General features: G+C 43.0%; 1 protein-coding gene across 5 annotated transcripts in view; it reads left to right on the top strand.

Moving 5' to 3' along the window:
- Window positions 1-22,287, top strand: part of ATF7 (activating transcription factor 7) — an 82,946-nt gene that overhangs the window by 21,847 nt on the left and 38,812 nt on the right. For 3 of the 5 annotated variants that reach the window (XR_003095694.1, XR_003095695.1, XM_025212260.1), the window contains exons 2-3: window positions 2,658-2,726; window positions 18,238-18,420. Coding sequence is in view for 2 of the 5 variants with exons in the window: in XM_025212260.1 (XP_025068045.1) it covers window positions 2,679-2,726; window positions 18,238-18,420 (231 nt within the window). In the remaining 3 variants the exon portion in view is untranslated. Of the gene's footprint in view, window positions 1-2,657; window positions 2,727-18,237; window positions 18,421-22,287 lie in introns of those variants that run through there. The other 2 variants (XM_006030568.3, XM_025212261.1) reach the window with 2 other exon arrangements.

Genomic DNA, 22,287 nt, shown 5'->3' on the forward strand with positions numbered 1-22,287 from the left:
TTACTGTGATCAAAAGATTCCTCTCTTTTTCTCTATAGATAGATATATCTATCTATATATATCTAGCTAGATCAATTGATCTAGCAATAGATATCTGTAGATATAGATATATATGTATTAATGATGTTTCATTTTAATCATGGAAAAATGTGGATTTGGGGTTACTTTTTTAACACAAAAATTGGGGATTTTTTTTAAATCCGAGAAAACCAGCATCTTTGGTGATAACCCCACCCCACCCCCCTGGGATCTCCATTTTGCTGGACTCTTTGATTTATATAAATTGATTACCCCCCATTTCTGAATGAAGTTGGATCTCGGCTGAGAACTGCCCAGTTGAGACTCACTCTGGAGGAGCCCAGGTGATACTGTAGACTCTGGTTAGACATTTGGCAAGAGTGGTGTGAAACTCCTCCCTCTTGATGGAGAGAGAGCATTTACTTTGTTCACAATTTGGGATCTCAGATTGAAAAAGCCACATTTAAGCTTCTGTCTGTCCGTGCTTGTCGGGGGCTTTAACCTCTATAAGACACTCATCTTGTTGTTGTCAACCATGCTTTGCCATCTCAGACTAAACCCTGTAATGAGCTCTCTAGGGCTAATCTTAAGAGCCTTCAGGAAACAGGTGCCTCAGGCCGAAAGCAGCTACATGCGTGTCCTGGGACCTGCACTAGTTTTATAGTAAATTTACAGGCAGAATTTGAGGCTCTGCTGTTAACTTGGTTGGGTCCTGAGTACTTCACTTCCCAAGGACCTGTCTTTGCGGGGGTTGTTATCAGAGACCCTTCAGCTAAGAGTCTTGTGGTTTCGGAAACTGCGTGCAAGCTGGACCCTTTCCATAAGGTGCCAATGGCATCGAGACGTTTCTTGAAACCTTGGGCTTTCAGTGCTCTCAGTAAGGCCCAGCTAAATTACCTCTAGCTTTCTGGAAGGATTGGAGGCCAGGGCTGTGAATTGCCTTATTTGCTATTCAAGCTTTAAGATTATGCTTGATTGTGTTAACAAAGCATTCTGGTTACTATTCTTTATTTTTATATGAAGGCTATTTGTTGGCTGTGGTTTCATGTCTGCATAGGCCCTCGAACTCGTATGCAAATCTAAACATAGTTCAGTATTGTGGTACGAGTTCTTCAAGAGCTGCATTGCAATCTATCTATAACACACAACTAACGGGCTATGAGAGGGCACCTTGCCAGCATTGAATTGGCACTTTAGGGGGGAAAATGTCCACATCTCATCAGCTCTTTCAGCTTTGCAATTGCCCTTCTGTGCTGCAGTAGAAAAAATGAAGTCACTTAAAAATAACCTTAGAAGAATCGATGCTTTGTGCATTTTAATGAGCTAAACATGTCCGTCTGTCCACAACACACATGAACGTGTGTATGCACACGGGATGTGCGCGTGCATACTTTTGCTGTTTGCTGCATGCCTTGGAGCACATTCCTAGATTAGCTCCTAAAAATACCAGGTTTCTCTGCCCTCTCAGTCCTACCATGTGGCTTTTTTTTTTTTTTAATGGCTAGAAATGTGGAAAAGCTGATCTAAAAGAGCCTGTGTCTTTGAACCTGTTTTGGCTGCATTCTGGTTCCATTTTGCTCTTGGCTTGAGCAATGCAGGCTGGCTCACCACGGCCAAATGCTGAACTTGGAGTAAGTGAGACTGGAGGCAACACGAGCAGCCAGAACATGCTCACTCAGTAAACCTCCTGAAGAGATAACATTTGCTTTATTATAGCTTTTTAAAATCCAGCCATAAAAATATCAGTGGGTGGATGGAACCATTATTCCTAGAATTTGAAGTGGTGGGGGTTACTTTATTTACTCTTATTTTTTATTAATAAGAATAGCTTCACTTGTAGTATAATAGGACTGAGTGCTTTGTTATCCTTGGCTATAATCTGTGATAAACTATCCCTGCCATCAGCTTTGCAGTTTACCCACTAGGGAGCTGGATTATTGCCTTGTAAAACGGAGCACCACTCCTATAATCCCTTAATTAATTAAATGACAAATTTTAGTTCTCTCCCATTGAAAATATAACTTGTGCAGAGAGCAGACTTGGATTTATCTCAGCGCTTCTTGGTTGCCCATTTTTTCTGTCGCGTGTCACTGTCTTGTGTATGCGCGCGCGTGCTTTTTTTTTTTACTATATTAAATAGTAAAAGAAAAACAAACCCTTGAATGAATACCCTGTCCTTCTCCAGCACCTTCTATTGGAGAGATTTATTAAGCCTGTGAAATACGACAGAATTGTCCCCATTTTGCAGATGGTGGAACTGAGAAGCAGAGAGTGGAAAGTCACTTGCCAAAGCCAGGCAGCGAGTCGTGTTTGAACCCAGGAGTGCCGACTGCATAGCCCTTGCCCTGTTAGCCCATACTGCCTGGAGCTGTCGCAGTGCCTAATGAGCTGTTTTAACAACTGGCCGAAACTTTGTCTTTGCAAAATGCAAAAATTACTGGGTCATTTGAAATCTAATTTAAACTCTGACTGGAATTCCTCTTCCCTACTTGTGACCTAGGGGCATAGAAGAACCTTCCTTCCCCATATCATCCAGCGCTGATTAATTACGTTCCTATAAAGAGCTGCTTCTGCTCCTGATATTTTGATTTTTTTTTTCAGCTTATTTAACAATTTTTCCCCCTTTTCTTTTTCCTCAGCTTAGCTGAGCTGCATGAAATATGGGAGACGACAGGCCGTTTGTGTGCAATGCCCCAGGCTGTGGACAGGTACGTTTACAGTATACTTTATTGTGAATGTGTCGTTGTGAATCAAAGTGGCTGTTTTATCACTGAGGCAAAGAGTTTAAAGCTGGTGTTTTACGTGATCACTGGAGGTAATCAGATCGGAGGATTTGCAGTGTGTAAATCCAAGTTATGAGCAAGTACAAGCACTCCAAAGTAATGAAATCTGCCTGCCTTTGTGCTGGATTGTTATTCTGCTGGTGTTTTTCACAAGATCCGCACAACCCGGAGAAAACATGCTGATCTCCAGTTAATGTTTTTTGATAGCATTGCTCATCTTCTTTCAAGGCTGTTTAACCAAAGGACAGATATTCATTCTCTGTCAGGATGAGTTAGCTGCTATAACATATTTGGCAAGGCAGCTGAGAATGTGACAGTTGATGGTTTGTGCTATGTGAACCCCAAACTGCTGGGGTCTATTTTAAGCTTACCAAAAAAAAAAAAAAGCCAACCCCTATAGAGAATGTCTTCCTCCAGAGGCTACCTGCTAGGGGTAGTTGTGAAATTCTGTTGTGCTTGCTTGCCCAAGGCAAATGCTACTTTAAGTGAGTAACAGCCTCTTTCTTCATGATAAAGGGCAGGTGAGTAGACCCATATGTGGGCTGGTAAACTTCCATCACGGGTATTTTTGCAGTTGAGTTAGCGCTCCAGCAAAAATTTGACTTACTGAGAAGCATAATCTCTGAACAGACAACAGAGCTTCCCCTGCATTAAACCGATGCCTCTTCTTACAATCCCACCTTTTAGGCAGCTCACATGCTCTCTCCTTTTTTTCCTTAAAAAAAAAAAAAAAAAAAAAAAAAATGCACACATGTATTTGAATGATCAAGCTGTTCTATTGGGCAGAGTTGGTAAAATCCTACAGACATTTCATACCCTGGTGACTGAAAGCTAATGAACTAAAAGCCCATGTGTCCTGAAATGTTAGTACCAGAACAGTTGAACAGGCCTCTTGCTAAAGGTTTTGTGGTGTGCTTTTTTTTTTTTTTTTTAGATCTTTAATGATCCCTACATGCTTCATTTTTCTGACTGTGGCTATTGGATAATGGGTTGCCAAACTGTTATGGCTATGGTGAACATGGGAACCATAACTGATTCCCAGAATGCTCACCCAAAACAATCTTAGTGTTTTAATGCCTCTTGTGGGTATCTCAATTAAAATTAAAAAAGGATAATTCTGTACCCTTGTGATGCATGCTTTAAGACGGCACAGGGTGTTTTTTTTTGGTTGGTTGGTTGGGGTTTGTTTTTTGTTTTGATTTTTTGTTGGGTTTTTTTTTTTTTGAGATTCATTATTTGTAGAGTGGAAGAACTGATAAAAATGTTGTCTTATTAACCAATCATTCTAACTATTTAAAAAAGACACAGATGTTTGGTTGCTTCAGATTATAATCTGCAGCATTTTCTGCCCTACCTTGGTAGATGTGTGGACTTGTTTGTATAGCCTGTTTCATCTCAAATTCCTTTGCTCCTGAAATTGTTCAAGTCATTAAAAATGGCATGCATGTCTGAGAACCTAATGATATGAGAACTTCAATCCTATAGCTCTAAATCGGACTTATAAGTAATTAAAGCAAACCAGAAATTTATTTAAATGCAACTTTAAACAACCTTCACCTGTGAGAGATGCAAGCATCTGCTTCTCCTTTTTGCTATTTCAGACTCTGTAGGCACAATTCTGAAAAAATGTTGATTTTAATATTCCAGTGTTAGACTCCAGGTTGTTCCCACCAGCTTCATTCATAGAAGGGATCATTTGTGATCTAGTCTGGTCTCCTGTATAACACACAGGCCATAAGATTTCCTGGAATTAATTCTTGTTTGAATCAGCGACATACATTTTTAGAAAAAAATGTAGGCTCGCTTTCATGGAGAACCTATTACAAGTCTGGGTAGATTGTTCCGATGGCTTACTTTTTGTCTAGTTCCCAGTAGAAGAATCACAGATCACCACCCCAGCTGGATGGTAGTAGACCCCTTATTGCTCATTTTCACCTAAGGCCAAGGTTAGATGGGGAGAGAGATGGGTTCTCTTTGGGCCTGGTAGCAAGGTGCACTGGTAGAGGGCTACAGGAAGGAAGACTTCCTTGCTGCAACTTTTCTTCCATATCTATCAATCTCACCCTTCTTGGAGACCCCACTACATGCTTACCTGTGATGTGTCAGGCTGCAGCCCCTTTCTAGGCTTCTCCAGAACCCCTCGCTGAGTTTCTAGTTGCCCTTCTTTCTACATATCTCCCTGTATGGTCACCCCTGCTCAGAGCCTGACCAAAACAGCTATTGGTTTGGGAGAAGGAAGTTCACTGGGGAGGCTGTGGGGCCTACTTTTATCTCCTGTTTCTGAATAAACTTCCACTAAGTGGTATCTACTGTCTTAACTGACCTTGTCATGGATGAGAGGGCACCGGCCCTGGGTGTCTACTCGGTGTCCCTATTGGTTTCCCTTATATTAATGCTTTGACACGCACTCCCATACCTGTAGGTGGTGGTGGTTTAATTTCTGTAAAAAATAATTTTTAAAAAACATAGAAAAATGCTCTGTTATGACACGGTAGGGGGGCCGGGCACCTAAACTAGATGAGAAGCTCTTGCTATACCCACTATATAATTGAAGCTAGCGGGCTTTCGGTGGGTATGTAAACATGTTTTGGTTGCTAGGTCTTTAATGGCTGTTATTTTTGGATTCTGTACACGATCACTGCCCAACAGTGAGTCTGATGCGACACAGCTGAGTTCTAAATGTACTGCATATACTTTTTTAAAAGATTCTTCTGAAGGTCGTTTCAGTGGCTTCTTTTCGAAGAGGACAAATGACGTGCTTTTTCATTTTCCACCCCACCCCCTGCCCCCCAACCCTCTGTTGCTGTGGAAGGAAAGAACTATTCTGCAAGCAAGAATGCATGTCTTGGCCCCACCACTCTGTTTAAAGGGAACGAGGGATACGGAGGCATGCTGCTGTACTGAAAGGAACAGATGGACAGCCATGTCTCAAGGCTTTTGTTGGGCATGCCAGGTGAAACTGCCCCACAAGATCTTGTTGCTGAAGGTGACAAGCTAATCATTATTAAAATATAATAACCCTGTTTCAAAACGCACGCTCGCTGATGAAATACACCCAGAGCGGAACTGAATGCTGTCGCTCAACTTGAGCATTGTCGTTAGAGTTGAAAAGTAATGACGAAAAAAAGGTGTAATGACACAGCACTGACTCATTAATGCGGAATAATTAAAAGTGCTGACATCTCGGTTGAGACATTCAGAGCAAAGGTCTGGGAGTCAGCCTGTTCTATTCACAGTGCTGTCACTTAAGTGACTTGCCCAGCATCACAGTAATTTGATATTGCTGCCTGTTTTCCTCTCCTATAAAAATGTGCAAGGGTTGAGAGGGGGGGAAGCTCAGCCACCTTTCTGAAGTGTTCCAAGATTCTTGAGAGAAGAATGGAATCAAAGCACTGATTGATTCTGCAAAGCATTGTTCTTCGATAATGCAGTGTGGCACCTCCAATACTCACTCTGGGAACTGGACATCTGGAATTTTATCAAGTGTTATAATGAAAGCATTCAGGGGTGAAATAATATAGAGGGTGGCAACTGTTGATCCTCCTGGATCATTTCAGCCAGTCGCACCTCCCAAAAACTGAACATTACCCGATTTTTAGATATATATGACACAAACCGTCATTTGGAGGCTCTTCCATCACTATTTTGAGATATGCCATTGCCTCTCACAGTCGTTTGCTTTTTAAATCCACCTTTAATTTAACAGTTTACTCCCTTTAAGCTGATGCCATTGTGGTGAGGCACGTGGAACGTCCAAGAAACTAGAAGCCCAGAAGTTTCACGAGGCCAGAAAATGATTTTTCTTCTTTGTGGTTTATTGTGTCCTCTTATCTTGTCATATAATAGAAATAATGTTTATGGCATTGAAGCCTCAGCATCACTTGGCATTTAACCAACCTCAAAAGCAGTTTATTGCTTTGTATACTCTTCCGCCATGACCATTATCTCTTAAATCTCTATTGCTTCATAATATACGAGGCAACAAATGGCTCCTGTGATTGGTTAAATGTGGAACCGAAGCTAAGGTGTGTTTTATAGCCTGTATAATACAAACGAATATAGATTATTCCTGTTATACAAGCCCGGATATTAAAGAGAAAAAATGGCTCTCTCCTCTCTCCAAGAGTCCTCCCTGTGGCAGGCTGTCCTCAGTAGGATCTTGTCTTGTGCCAAAGCCTCAGCTACCCTGGGAATTGGTCCTGTGATTTCAGCTGTCATGGCCAGCCTGCGATGGAAGCCATCCTTGTTAACAATGCAAACAGTACAGCAAATGGCACCATACTGGTGCTGTTTGGTTTTGAGTAGGTGAGAGCTACGCCAGGGCAAAGAGCAGCTTGGTTTGCTGGTTTGAAAGCCTGTATCAACCCAAATCTTTCATCTTTAGATTTTCCTGAGCCTGAGGATGGGTGTGGGCTCCCAAAAGCTTGCAGCAAAATATATTATTTTTTTGTGATTTCTCATTTGGTCTAATAAAAGATATTATTTCTGAACCAAGAGTTCTAAAGTTTTGCATTTCTTTTTGTCTCAGACCAACATGGCTATCAAATACAATCCTTGTATTGGCCCAGGTGCACCAGTAGTTGGAAATCCCTATGGTACTCAAGTGTCCAGGTTGTAGCCGTATTGGTCTAGAGGCAAAAGGAATCGGAACTGGTGGGTAGAGGTGATTATCTTTTATTAGAGCAACTTGATATTTTTGTGAAAATAAAAAATAACAATCAATTGCAAGCTTTCGGGCACAAGGATCCTTCTTCAGGCATAGGAGACAAGATTGTAAAAGTTCTCCCAAGTAGAAATATAACTTATTTCGTAGGAGAGTTAAAGGTGTGATAAAATCTCCTGTTTGGCACAGTTCAGTTTTCAGATAATTTGAACTGAATTCACACACACACACAGCCCTCCTGAGCGACTAAGTAGATGCCTTGTGTGCAGTAGCTTTGACATGAAGGGTAAAGTGGATCGACTCATAACTGGGTTCATGTTTCAGTTCCTTGCTTTTGGGAAGGTGGTGTCAGGCTTGCCACCTGCACACCCCATGACTGACTGACTCACAACGAAGTAGTATATTAATTTTCTAAGATTTTCCTAAATGCTTAGTTGGGGATGGGGGCGGGAGGTAGATGCTCAAGAAAAGATCATTTTATCCAGCTGTGTCTCTGCCTGAGCCCTTCTCTGACATAAAAACTAATGGGAATGCTGAGGTCTTTGTGGAGAAGAGAGGGATATATGTCGGGGGGGGGGGGGGGGGGGGGGGGTGTGCACATGCCAGACCTCAGTAACCACACTTGTGGGCACCTATCCTCACCAATCAGTCTTCTAGTTGGGGTTAAACCACCATGTTTGTGCCAGCAGCACGTAAGTGTTTGATTATAATGTTGGTAGCAAAGAGAAGCTGATATAACCAGCTTCTTTTAATTCTCCCCGTTAGATTGGTTTTCTGCAAGTTCTACCTGTACTAGAGTTTGTGTAGATTTCTGGCCAGTATTATATTTTTAAGTGGTCTTTGTTGATACAGAATGAATAGAAAAGTCAAAGGATTAAAAAAAAAAAAAAAAAAAAAAGCCCTTTGTGAAACATTCATGCTGATTGGTCCCCTACTTTAAAAGCAAACAGGATCTTGCCTATTTTCAGCCCAAATATATAACTCAGCTTGAATTGTGTAGTTGTTCTTGGGATCGTACGGTAGAATCTACAGAACTGAGCTTCAAGACGCATCAGATTTTCAAAGGTATTTAAATTCCTAGCTGCCATTGATTTCAACTGAAGGCAGTGGGAGTTTGGAGTATAAGTGCCTTTGAAAATCTGCCAGGTATTGATCAAAGGGAACAGGTTACTTGGAGAAGGAACTGAAGGGATACAGTGTGCTGGCAAGTTTTATTAGAATAATGTATGCTCAGTAGAATCTGGGCATGGCAGGTACGCCCTTGTCAAAGAAATATCTAATAAAAAGTTGTGGATACTAGTAGTCCAACCAGAACAAAACACAGACAATTCAGAAGCAAAATGTACTCATCTTTCAAGCTTTTGTTGTGCGTGGACAGATGCCAAGTGCATGCATATGGTTATGAACTGTACTGAATCCCTGCTGCACCTGTGACTTAAAGATCCAAGGCACTGAATGCAATTCCTTTGTTTTTTGTTTGCAAAATCCTCCAAGGAATCAATGGGAGGAAGGAGGAGGGAGAGATTCCTAGTGGGATAAACTAATATCCATCACACCTGTATTTGAAGCTGCCATGTAGCTGCATACAACTTAAAGCAGAGAAGCATCTTGGTTAAAGGTCTTATTACTATATTAGAGTGCAAGCTCTCAGAAATATTTTTTTCTTCAAATTGAGTTGTTAATAGCTCCAGTGCCTGTACACCAAGCTCAAAATGGTAGACATTATATAATGGAAATGCTTGGGAAGATATGTAATATATGTCCATAGGAAAGTAGGTATCTGTTGTGTATAGTAGCTCCTTTTTCAGCATTTAAAAATGCATTAATTTCTTGACAACCCGAGAGTTACATTTTGCAGCAAAATGGCATGTCCCACCTCTTTGCTGAAGGTATTTTTGGAAGTGGGGAGGGGAAAGCTAATTTTGAATAATAAGCTTGAAAAGGCATCTGAAACCCGTAAATGTTTGTTTTTTTACACTCCTATAACTTAAAAAAGGGCCAAACCAATTTAAACAAAATTGGATAATAAAAAAAATTGCTCCTAGGCTGAGCCCCTCTATGCCAAGTTCTTGCCTAGAATGAATTTTTATGACCAAATTATAAACCCCCTAGAAATGAAGGTTTAAAATGGAAATGTTGACAGACCTTTAACTACAAAAGCACTATAACAGAGCTTCTTTTTATAAAATGGCTGTTTTAAAATATAATTAAAGATTTAAATATTATTTAATAGCAGCATTTCCTGTAACTTGAAGACTTAATCATCCCTACGGCTGGGCTTCATTGAAGTTTGGAGAATACCGTTTCTGCTTTACATTTGAAGCACGCTTGTGGTCCTGTAGCAGCACAGACACTTGTCTGTCAAATGGAAATGGGCCTGGCCAGCTTTCCAAAATTCCCCTTGTCTAAATAAGAGCACAGATGCCAACCAGCGAGATGGGCTTTTGCACAAATGCTGCTGAGGGTATGTGAAGAAACTTAAATATATATCAGCCCCACACCCCCAGTCAGCTTTTAATAAGAGCTCTACAAAATAAATATGAATAGGGTTTTCTTTTGGGGAGAGAGTATCTTTCCACTCTTCCCTGTTTCAGCCCTAAGTACAAATGTCACTTTTTAATATGAGGACTGCCATCAACTCCTCAGCATATGCCTTCTGAGCAGTAGCTGCCCTTGGAAAAGCTTGTTCACAGCAGCAAGCCTATTGCTATCAAAAGTCCTGGATCTGAGCCTGCAAGCTTTCCACTTGCAAAACTCCTGGTGAAGTCCATAAGAGTCAAGTGCCATTGAGACTTTGCCAGGTGAGGATCTGGGTTGCAGAAATGTCTAAAAAGGTTTGCATGTCATTAACTCCTTTCTTCTGCCACCTGTCTCATAGTTGCCAAAAACTAGGGTTAGCCCTAGCCCTGTGAATTGTAATGGGGCATATATAGGATTGCATTGCCGTTGAGGGGATACTTCCATGTTGTCAGGCTGCAAAGGTTCTTTGCATTGAGGTAGATGCACCTACCCCTGAGGTTTCCTGGTGATATGGTATAGCGTTGACTCTAACTTCTTTTTTTTTTTTAAGACTAGACAGGAAAGGAACTCTCCGAAGTGCCACCTCCTAATTCTGCCTCCTGGATTTCTTGGGAACTGCATTATATCTGCAGTCCCGACAAGCCAGATTTCTTTCTGCCTGGGGCAAGGAGAGAAGACCCTTGCCAGATCAGTTCTAATGACAGAATTGTCTTGGTGGTGGTGGTGGCGGTGGCACTGCATGTAGAGAGAACCTGGCTTGATCTTCAACCTAGGTTTAAGAGGTGATGTGTGTCCAGCTTTAAAAGAGCTCATGTCCTATGAGCCAACTGCACTGGAGTGTAAAGGGATTCTGTACCCAGGTGGCAACACGAAGAACAAGAACTGCTCTACCTCTGCCCATGTATGAATGGCCAGGTCCATAAAAGCAACCGGTTTCTGCTGTCTACAGACAGGGACAGGCTGGAGCACTGGTAATGGAGGTCATGCAGGAAAGTAACAGGCCTCATCCCAAAACTGGTCTGCAAGCCAGAAAGTATCATTTAAATTTTAGCAGAAAGTCTTTGCAGTGTGTCAGTTGTGGCAGGACATAAAACCCAGGTGTTGGTAGCTGTCACCCATTTTAATGGAGAATTCTACCATACTCCTCCATCATATGTGTATTCTATGCACAAAGGTGCTTCATAAATGCAATTTCCAATTTATAGTCTCAGCTACAGCATTGCCACCTGCATGCCTGTCCCTTCTGTGGGTTCACCTGCATATGTTACCATCAATCCTGCTGTTCAAAACAAAGGTTCTCATGGAGATGGAGCAGATGTTCGGCTTGATGTGGTCTTAGAGCATTCATTCTAAAATATTAAAAATCACACTCAAAACAGTCTGACAAAGGGTGTTTGTGCCTGAAAGCTTGCTAAGAAACATTTTTCCAGCTATTTGAGTTGTTCTAATAAAAGATACTGGATTTACCCAAAGAACCTTGTCTGCCTATGTCCTTAGATCAACGTGGCTACAACCAACACCCCTGAAACGGTGTGAAGTAGCAGTCAGCTCTGTCACTATCTTCTAGAGATGCACAGGACAACTAAGTACTGGAATCTGCTCACAAAAGCAGCTGGGTAACAAGCAGGGTTGTTCCTTTCTGTTTTAATGGTTAGTTCAAAGAACTGCAAAGGGGGAGGCTGAGGTTATCTAATCTTGCTACAGATGAGAGAGGAGGCCCCTGATCCTATCACAACCCTGATTTTTATTTGCGGAATGGCTGTCCGTGCCAGTAAGCTTTCATCTGAACATAATCCCCCCCTTATCAGGATTTCTCAGCCAGGTTTGGTTGCTGCTGTAAGTTAAGGTTGCAATTTAGAAGTTTTTATCCTGGCTCCCCACAGCTTCTCCTCTCCTCCCTTCTCCACCAGGAGTCTTGGAAATGGTGAGTTGCAACTGTAGCCACCTGATTATCTAGAGATGATCTTTAAAACATGATCTTTTCTGTGGACAACCAGGGCTGACAGGGAGGTCACAAAGAGGAGGTAAATGTGTTGCACTTGACAGTGGAGTAACTGAGGATCTGAATGGCTCTGATTGCCTTTCTGTGGCCCCTGTTGTCCCAAAAGACACCCCAAGTTTCCCAGACAGTATCTTTTATAGCCCTTCTGAAACGCAGCTACTTCTGGGGTGAAGGAACCAATTGATACTCAGTATGCTCCATGGGGATGAGGTAGCAATTTAGGAGGTTTTTGTTGTGGAGGGTGGCCACTGTCACTGAGATTTTGCTGAAAACATCATGGAACTTAGCCCTTCATCTTTTCAGAGGAAATATGCTGAGACTATTGTTGGTGAGGGTGAAACCTGCTGCCGGGGAAGAATAGATACCAGTCGGCCATCCACTCTTCAGCTCCAAGCCCTATAAAAGAGCTAGGTTTTGCTTTTTAGCGCTTGTGTTTTAAATGCAGGGATATTTTGGCATGTGTTATTATCTGGTCAACTGCCGCAAAATAAATCCTGGCTAGGAACCCTCCTTTCTCTAAATTTTCTGATGCCATATCTCACTCTCTGAGGGGCAGGGGGGAATGAAAATCTGCTGCAGTAATGTAATTAGTTTGGATGCTGATCAAGTAGAATGTCCCCTGCTTGGAAACTGGGCTTTCCACTACGCGTTGGGCTGCAGATTTAGCAGGCATACTAGCCAATGCATGCGCTTGACTCGGGGCTTAATATTTTAAAGAGGGTATTAACATTCTTCCCTCTTCCCCCCTGTACAGGGGACTGAATGCAAGCGATCCCACCGCACGCATTTCACACCTGCGGTGCCAGTTGGTCGAGCTGCAAGCACAGCTCGAGCTAATGGAACCGAGTTTGGAATTTTGCGTGTGTTGCCAGGTTTCTGGCCACGTTAATTTTTTCTTACTGAGCCATATCCTTGTTTGTTCTGGTACCAACGTAGCCAGGAGACTGTACGGCGTTTCCCCTGCAGTCGAGTATCCCCTCTCTGATTTCGAAATATAATCAGCTCTGCAGAAACACATGGCAGTTTCACTCTCAGAGCAGTCTCAGAGATGTTTTCTTCAGTGCTAATTTTGAGCGGGTTTCACACCCACTGAGTTTTGCTTTGAACAAACCCCAAATCTCAGCACAAAACACAATCAAAACCTCCGACAGAGTTTCTCCTCTGGTTCCATATCATAACTGCCGACTTCTTCATATTCTGCCAGCGTGAAGCTGGGTTTTTGAGCCAGGATCTCTTATTAGCTTTAGCGGATTGCTCTGAATCTTGAGTTTATAACAAAACCAGACAAGCCTCTGATGGCTTCTAGTTACTTTGCTGCTTGGGGCTGATACTTTTGGTATTGAATGCTGCTCGTGAGCTCGTTAACCTCATGTGATCCAACTGCAATCTGTTCTTCATCCTTGATGTGTGGAACTGCTGATCTACCCTAACGCAATCCGAAAATATAGCACCGATTTCAAGGGAGGGCCAGATGAAGAAAGGAGGCTTGCTGTGAAATCACAAACTATGATCAAAACTTGCATGATTCCTTCTGATATTCATGTTAGCATGTACCTCTCTTTCTAGCCCAGATACAGCTTTGGTTTGGTCATTGTCTTTTCTAACCCAATTGCTGTGGTTACTCTAGAGAAAGGTACTACCTGCTTCCATTGTAATCACAGTATTAGATGCTTCTGGTGTCTCATCCCAGGCAAGTTGTGGTTTTACCACAACCTAGGTTCACCTGGCACTGTTTTTTTTCCCCTAGTAAAAAATAATCATAACAGCATTATTGGCCCACAAGGCTCCCCATTTTTTATTAATCAGGAGTGGAAGTCTTGGTCTTTCCAGCATCTTCTATGCTGGACTGTAATAGTCTCGTTAGAAGCCAGCATTCTTGCCCATGTTTTGCACTAACAGGAAAATGTGGCTTTCTGGTTGTATTTAGCTTCTTGGCCAAATGATATGGTGAAGTTATGGCAGTAATCAGCCTTTAATGTTGCAGGTTCTGCCCAGTGTGAAAGCCTGTGGTCACGTCACCATCAATGAGAAAGTAAAGCTTTTCAGAGCAGGGAGTTTTAGTTGTGCTATTTTAAACTGGGGGGAAGAGGGCTGTTAAATACATACCCAACTTTAGTAACACTTTGAATAAAGAGCCTTCAAAAGCCCTCTTCCACCTTTCAAAGAAGGTGTCAAGAGCTTATGATAAACAGTTACCTCCCAGGGATTTTCTCTTTCAAATCCTGAGATTTCCAGGGGTTTGTCTCATTAGGAGCCTCTGGGCAGGCCCTGCATGGCTGCAACTTGAGTACATCTTCATTGGGTTGTTGCCTTGGTGTAGGCATGTGGAGGAAAACACTCTAGCAATTTTCTCCTGCCTTTAACTTCTGTGGCTCTTTCTTTGCATTGTATAGGAAAGGTCACCCAGGCAATCTTCGGGGTTTTGTTTTTTTTTTACAGCCCACCCTTAAAAACGGGGGTTGTATCTTCTGACAGCTAGTAGCATTAATAGGAGGAACTTAGGGCAAGGTACCTAAACCCAGGATAAAGGAGGTACTGGGGGTCTTGGCAGCAGTGGGAAGGACTGCAAGAGTGGTGCCCAACCTTTTTGCCCTGCAGGCTGGATGGTTGGTGCCTGGTCCATCCACTGGCTAGATCCAGCTGGCAGACCTCAGTCTGGCCTCACAGAGGGAAGTGGGGGTGTAGCCTCGCCCTGACCCAGCCACACAGAGGTGCGGACATAGGTTGGGAATTTGGCAATGGAGAAGGAGTGGCAATATTAATTGCCACTATTCCATCCCCACCAAATTTCCCAACCCGTGGAGTGCTTTGCACGTTGGATGCCATGGCTCCATGAGCCGGATTTGGCCCACAGGCCGGTGGATGAGCACTCCTGTGCTGCAGGGTTTTCCGAGAGGTATAAAAGACGATGCAGAAGGGTTTTGATCACTTCCTCCACGTTCCTAAAAGATTCCCTGCACACCACCCCCCCCCCCCCCCAAAAAACCCTCAGGGAGACCAGGCCATGCCAATAAATCTCGAGAGGAACACGGCATCTTGTTTATTTAACACCTGCTTAATGATGCAAGCCCAGAAACTGCACCACCACTTTGCAAGCACTTGTACCAGCTGTTTCTCTCGAATAATTTTTTATACGCTGGATTAAAACAATAAAAACATTAAAGGCCTAAAATCCCCCCTGAGAGCAAACATCGAGACAATAAAGAATTGTGTGCGCAGAGGGGGTGGGAGAATCGTGCAGCAGCGCAAAACAAGCTATAAATTAATCTAGGCAATAAAGCTTGCTAAATTAAACCACTTCATAAGCTCTTTCAAACTGGAGAAACTCTCTTGGAAAGTTAAGTTTTCTGGCTTCTGAACTTCAGGTTATTTATAAACGGTTAGTGTGTCTTGGGTAGTTATGTCGCTTACTCATCTTGGGCAGATGAGCAAGGTTTATTTTGGGGAATAAACAGGTGAAGTGTTTATGGTCACTGGTATAATTGCCTAGAATTCAGACCCTCACCTGTTGCCTTTTATCCACTTTTCCAGCGAGTGGGTTTAGTTGGGACTCAAATAGCATGCTTCCCAGGGAGCACAGCAGGACAACACTGTTGCAAGGTATTGAAATGTTCATAGCTTATAAAAGTAATCTCTTAAAGGACTCTAGCTTGGCACTGTGAGCTGGACTTCAGTGTGAAATCATGGTGTGCATTCATCTCACTGTCACACTTTTGTTAATTTGCATGTGGCAATCGCTGGCCCACTTGCTTCCTTTTCAAAGCAACGTTTTACCTTTGATCAAAGACTGTCGAATCGTGTTCTACTGACGTGGTTCAGGCAGGCGCATAATATGAGGTGTCTATATGGGACTCATTCATAATGATCATACAAGTCTCTCAAGCCTTCCCTCCTACTGCCAACATCCTAGAAATCTGCTAAATGGCCATCCACCCTGTTACCAGATACTCTGAGGCCTGAAGATACAGGTGCAGTTTCTCCACTACAAAGTCTCATCTCTTGACATCTTAATTCTGTGCTTTTAGCCCTTAATTTGCAAACTCAAACATTTGCATTAGGGGATATTCTTTCAAATTGGTGTCTGAGGGAAACATTTTCTGAACATGTTCTTGCATTAATTACAAACAAATTGCAGTTGCTGTGTTGGCTTGTCTCTATCTGAACGCAAGTCTCTTAGGTTCTATTACAAACCTAAAATCCAGAATGATTTCACTGACTACAAGTTGTGGTTTTTTTTTTTAAATCGTATTCTGAAGCTGATGATACAGAAACAACTGAGTTTCAGGTCCCCAGAGAACACAAGCAAATTGATTTCTTTTTTTTTCGGTGACTTCAGCTGTATTTTTCTGTTGCAGAAATGCTACACATTTGGCACTGCAGCTAGGTCATTTCTGGTTAAGAGAAGTTTAGGAACAGAAGTGTGGTAGGCTAGAAGGACTGTAGATCAAAACGAACGTGCAGCAGCAATGCTACATGGAGAAAAGCTTATGCATAACCTTTTATTATGTTAGGCTCTATCCATTCTAATTTCTGTAGCACTTACAGTTTATCCACTTAATTTTTACTAAGGGGTTGCAGATGGAAAGTAAAATGTTAAAAGGCTTTGCCATTAGGAGTAGGTAAGAAGGCAATTAGAACTGTGTGTTAGTAGAAGCCAGCCCCAGATGAATTGCATCTGGGGACTTTGAAGCAACAGACACACACAAAAAAAGCTTTTTTTTTGTGCTTTTTATCAGGCGACAAAGCACACAGCTAGGACTAGAGGAATGGGAGCTCACAAATGGACTCTCCACACTTAATTTCGACTATCTGCACAAAAAGATTTGCCCAGTCTCCTGAAACCTGCAGATGAGCTAAGGAGCGGGAAGGAAAACATGAGAACAAGGAAGCTCTAATTTACACCTGCAAACCTGACTTGACTTGTAGTTATGAGGTTGGCAGCTTTTAAAAGGAGACTAGATTGCATAACAATTACAGATGACTAATAGAAAGGGCAGCCAGGCTGGACCAAGAGATGGAAAATTGGCTCAGACCTTAGAATGCTTTGGGTGTTTTTACTGTAACCATTTACAAGAGGAAGACCTGGGTGGGGGGGAAGCTCATGCTAGAGTGTGAAATCAGTCTGCTGCACTATAAAGTCCTAAAGCTTAAGATACTTGAGGCCAGGGGATTCTTTAATCTTTTCATGGTTTAATACAGAGATCCCTTTAATGGGCCTTGTTAATAGAGAGAGAATGCCATGTTCACTGATGCTTTCCAGGACCACCTCCTTTTCCAGGAGCAATCATAATGCCACAGGAAACGCAGCAGATCTATAGGTGGAAAATCATTGGGGGAAATCATTTAACATTTTGTAGCTAGTCTTTTTAAATGTGATTTAGAAGTTGGGAATTGGCTAGCACCATGTAACCAATTCAGTTCTCCATACACATTGATGGGTACAGACTGCTGGTTTGAGAACTGTTGCTACTGATTAAATAGAAGATCATTCCAGATACCCTTTGTTTCCTCACTGTAATGTGCTTTTAATGGGAGATGGATGCAGTGACAGATCCATAATTTCCCACCTGCCATCTTTGTGCAACCAGGATATCAGCTGTCATGATAATACGGGGGGCTTGGGGTGGTGGGTGTGTTCTGGAAAGCAATGACAGACTTAAGGATCATTGCAGATAACCAACTGACTGATGTCCCAGGAGGTGCAGATCCTGGGGGTTACATGTTGTTTTCTTCTCTTGGCAGTTATTTGCAATCCTTTAACATTGAGAGACTAAACCACTGAAGATGCTTGCTGAGGGACCTACTAAATTCACCATCATCTGGACTCTTTATCCTGAGATCACTTGCCTAGAAGTGATTTGTGCTTGATTAGCATTTGTGTTTGCCATGGAGTAATTCCTCCCCCTGCAGAGACGACTGAGCAAAATTTGTTGCCTTTTACTACACGGGAGGTTGGAACATCCAGTCTCAGTAATACCTTTTGCCCATGAGGTCTCTGAGGTTGTTGCAGACAGAAGAAGTACTCCAACTCAGGGACAGGTGGAAGTTGGAGATCCAAGGGCAAAAAATTGCCCCGCGGCATGAACAGAGTAACAATGTGGGCTTAATATTTTTTAAAAATTTTAATCGTGTGGTTTGTTTGTTTTTATCTTTGATCTCTATTTTCACCTCTGATGCGGGAATTAAAGAACCTCATCGGTTTTCACTAAGCCTTGACAGATTCCTTCCATCTCTCTTTCTTTGTTATCTAGCAGCTGTCCCTTCAGAGGCCAGAGCAGCATCACTCCCTGCAATATGTTGCTTTATTCAGTTCAGCTCTAAAGACCCCAAGCAGCAGGGACTTGTACACTGACTCTTTGAAGACAAGATCCTGCAGTATTAGCCTACGTTCCCATCCTGTTTTACTTAATTATGCTGCTGCGTTCTACCTTAAGGTAACCACTTCTGGTATTTATAGTAGGTCATCGTCAATCCTCTGGATCGATCATGGTGTATACATAAGTGGTCTGAGTCCAGGTGTCCAGTGCCTCGATGGCTGTAGCTTCTGCCGGAGAGTTATGGATAAGAACTGCCGTTGACTACCTAACGCCCCAGCGAGGACACGTTTCTGTCAGGGTGTGATGTCCCTTAGCCTTTCTCCAACCAAGAAGTGCCCACAAGGCAGTGGGGGATAGGGTTTTGAAGCACCCTATACTCACCTTACTCTGGAGGCTGCAACATTATGGTATTTTACAGGAGTTACCCTGCCACAAGTAGCCCCACCACATTGGCACGTGGCCTTCCAGTGCGTTGCAGTTTTGTGGTCATACCCAGGACCATCTAGTATTTATACCCTTTTGATAAAAGGATTCATTTTTTTGCCTCTGCCTTTTTGGTCACTCACCACTTATTCCCATAGCTGCATATTTCCCTTTTCTTTCCCCCTCCACCTCTTAATCAGGTAAGACCAGCAAATGCAAATTCCTTCCTCTGTGCCGCCTTTGCGTTAACAAGATACCACTGTACATGGCATAGAGCATCAGAGACCTGCAGGCAGTCACAGCGTAACACAGTAAAAACAGTCTGCGCAATAATTGATAGCGAGAAACGACTGACAGAAATGCTCAGGATGCTTGCAGAAGGTGGAGGGAGCGAATCCGGCGAGGTGTAACCTTCCGACGCATAAAACAGTTGCTTGGGATGTCCCGCTGTTGTTCAAAGGACATTCCTGAGCTGCTTGGAGCAATTACCGAACGCATATTAGCATAAGAAATAAGCTGGTAGAAGGAATGTGGGTTTTTTTCCCCAATTGCCCCATTAGTTTTGTCAAGAGGAGTCAATTTTGAGGATAAAAGCTTTGAAGCAGGTTGATGTAGTAGGACATCGGGTAGTCTTTGGTACAGTGATGAAAGGAGATCATAACCCCAAAGCACAGTGGAAGGACAGCCCAGGCAGAACTGTCCTGGACACCAGTTCCATCACCTGCAATAGAAACTTCTGCTTTAGGTAGTAACTAACGTGATGGCTTGAATTGAAGGTGAGAAGGGCAGTTTAGCTCCAGAGCAGCACCCACACGGTAATGAAGTAGACTGGCTAACAGCACATAAGAGAGGGAGGGAGCCGGGGGTGTTCTTATGAAGAGCTGCTGGCCCTGGATATTTTCATTTGCACAAATGAGAGAAAAGATCAGAAAAAAAGTCAGACTGGAAGAGACATCAGGAGGACACGTAGTCCAACCCCCTGTTCAAGGCAGGATCAGCCCTGTCTAAACCATCAGAAACAAGTATATGTCTATAAATAGTGGTTCTCAGCCTTTTTTAGACTGCAGTCCCCTCTCTTCCCACCCCCCCCCTTTTTTTTTTGTTGGAAAATGCCAGCTCTTAGCTTTCGCTTCATTTTGACTATGGAAAAATGAATAGTGCAATCCTTCTGCTGCAAAGACCCCAGGAAGATTTTAACAGGGCAGAATGGTTTTACCACTCTGGATTCCTATTGGAAATCTGGGTTTATCTTGTGAATTATGCATAGGCGTTTGAGAAGCACCCCGTAACACCCATATAGCACCCCAGGACACCGTGGGAATCACAGGTCCTAAGCCTTTGCACTGCCCTCGATGTGGAGATTGCTGCTGATACTGCTTTCACCTCTGGGTCAAGAACACTGCCCTTGATTCTTGCTCAGGTGCGTGGTTGGTATCTTCGGGCATTTAAGGGGGAAAGGCCCTAGAGCCTGAGTTCTTGTTCTTGCTCTTTCTGAATCAAAGCCGTGTTTTCCCTTCTCCTTAGCTGAAGAATCCAGCTTGCTCTCCCCACATTGATGAAGGACTTTTTTTGGCTACTGGCTTCAGGACTTTTTGGCTGTTTCTACTAAGCATCAAGGCATCCCCCTCCCAGGTGCGAGTGCCTGCTCACTACAAAACCCTCCATTGTTACCATGGGGTGAAGGCTTGCATATTGAATGAGTGCGAGCACTTAACTTAAATGTACGGTTTGGCAGGGAATCGGAAAGTCAGAATGACTTGAACTAGTGAGCAGTCTTAACTGCATGTGCTAGCACCTGCTGCCAAAATCCTTTTCTTGCCTTTACATTATTGACAGACTTGGCTACAAGCCAGAGCCCTTTTTAAGATCCCCATGCTGTCTCCCACAGCACAAATCCTCCACCCTGCAGACAAATTAATCGACTCCAGTTTGGATTTAATTATTTTTACACGTACATTCTTGATTCCACAGGGGTGGGGGAGGGTGTTGGGAAGGCATTTTTGTTGTTCTTTGCATTTCACTCTATAAATTCTCTCTCGTCTGCACGCGCATCGCGCGCGGCTTGCCGCCGATGTTGCTTGTTGGCCCAGAAGGATTCTTCAGTTCCAGATTATTCATTCAGGAGCCGTGGAGCGGTCAAAGCAGGAAGTGTGACTCACTTGGTAAACAGCAGAGCCTTGCAGTGGAAGGCGGGCACCCAGGATTGGATTCCTGCGGTAGATTGGAAGGATGGTTTTTTGGGTCCCTCTTTCTTGCCACTGTTGCTGGGGTCTCATGATGCTTTGCGCTGATTAATTCATGGGGCCCTGCCCACGTCCGTGCAATTATACAGCCATCTGCGCAGCCGCGTAGCTTACCCCCTTTCCCCCTAGATGCCACATAATTTCCTAAACGATGCGAGAGAAGAACGTTGCTGTGGGGCAAATTAGGAACTTCATTTAGTGATGTCCTTACATTCCCTGCTCAGAACACGGCTGCTGTCCCTTTTTCTTCATTCCTCACTCCCCGTTCCTCACTTAAGGCGCTGCTAAGCTTCGAAATTAACTTTAAGTGCTCTCTTAATTTAATGGGGCCTCCATAGTTCCATTTCAGTATTTATTTTTATATTGGCTTTTGTATAATGTTAGTTCTGTGCATTAGCATTTGCACATGCAAATGAATGTAGCACCCTAATGAAGTAGGAAGTAATCTCATTTTATGTCTGAGAGGTATGGAAAGAATTGGTGGTAACCCATGGTTCGGCTGGGATTAAAGCCTAGAGAACAGTAATTTATCTTTTACCATGCTATTGTGCATTTTAGACTAATTTCAATAAAATTAAAGGCTACTGAATAGCCTTTTAATTAGCTTCCATTGCCAAGTGACTTTAAGGTTATTACTTCTTGCATAAAAGTTGCAGCATTTTGCTATAGCTGGAGATTCCAGCTAGATTCCAGGTGAAGATGCCAGTCCTCCTATCAGCTGTGCCAGTGACTCGCTGTGCAACTTTGGACAATTCACCATAATCACCACTGTCTCAGTCTTCCCATCTGTAAAATGGAGTTAATTTGACCTTCCTATGTAAGAATGCTTTGGACTCCACAGGTGAAATGTGTGAAGTAGCACTGACGAGGGTTTGTTTTGTGTGTGCGTATTAATAGGTAGCAAGGGTTAGACTCCCAAAAGCATCGAAACAAGAAGCTGCCTGAGGTGTTTATGAACCCAAATCCCTGTCTGAATTCCTGGGAGAACTGTGTGCACAGTATGGTGGCAAATCTGTCTGCTGTTGTTGAGCGTAGTGCATAGTGATTTAGCAGCCTAACCTTTGTTGCCTCAGCTTGAATATTCTGGCCTGTTTGCAAAATAAAGGGATCTTAGACCCAGATCCTCAGGGTGTCTGACCTCCCCATTGATTTCAATAGGGATTCAGGTGCCCGAGATGCCTTGATGCCTGGGATCTGTCATAGGCCTTACTGCTTTCTGAGATGCTGCTGCTTTCCTTGGAGGTTCTCAAACCTCATTTCTCTTTCTGTACCTCTTGCAGAGGGTAGCAGATTGATAATAATCTGTACTCCAGGCTCC

This window comes from Alligator sinensis, unplaced genomic scaffold (assembly GCF_000455745.1).
Source record: "Alligator sinensis unplaced genomic scaffold, ASM45574v1 scaffold1542_1, whole genome shotgun sequence".
NCBI classification, from domain to species: Eukaryota; Metazoa; Chordata; order Crocodylia; family Alligatoridae; genus Alligator; species Alligator sinensis.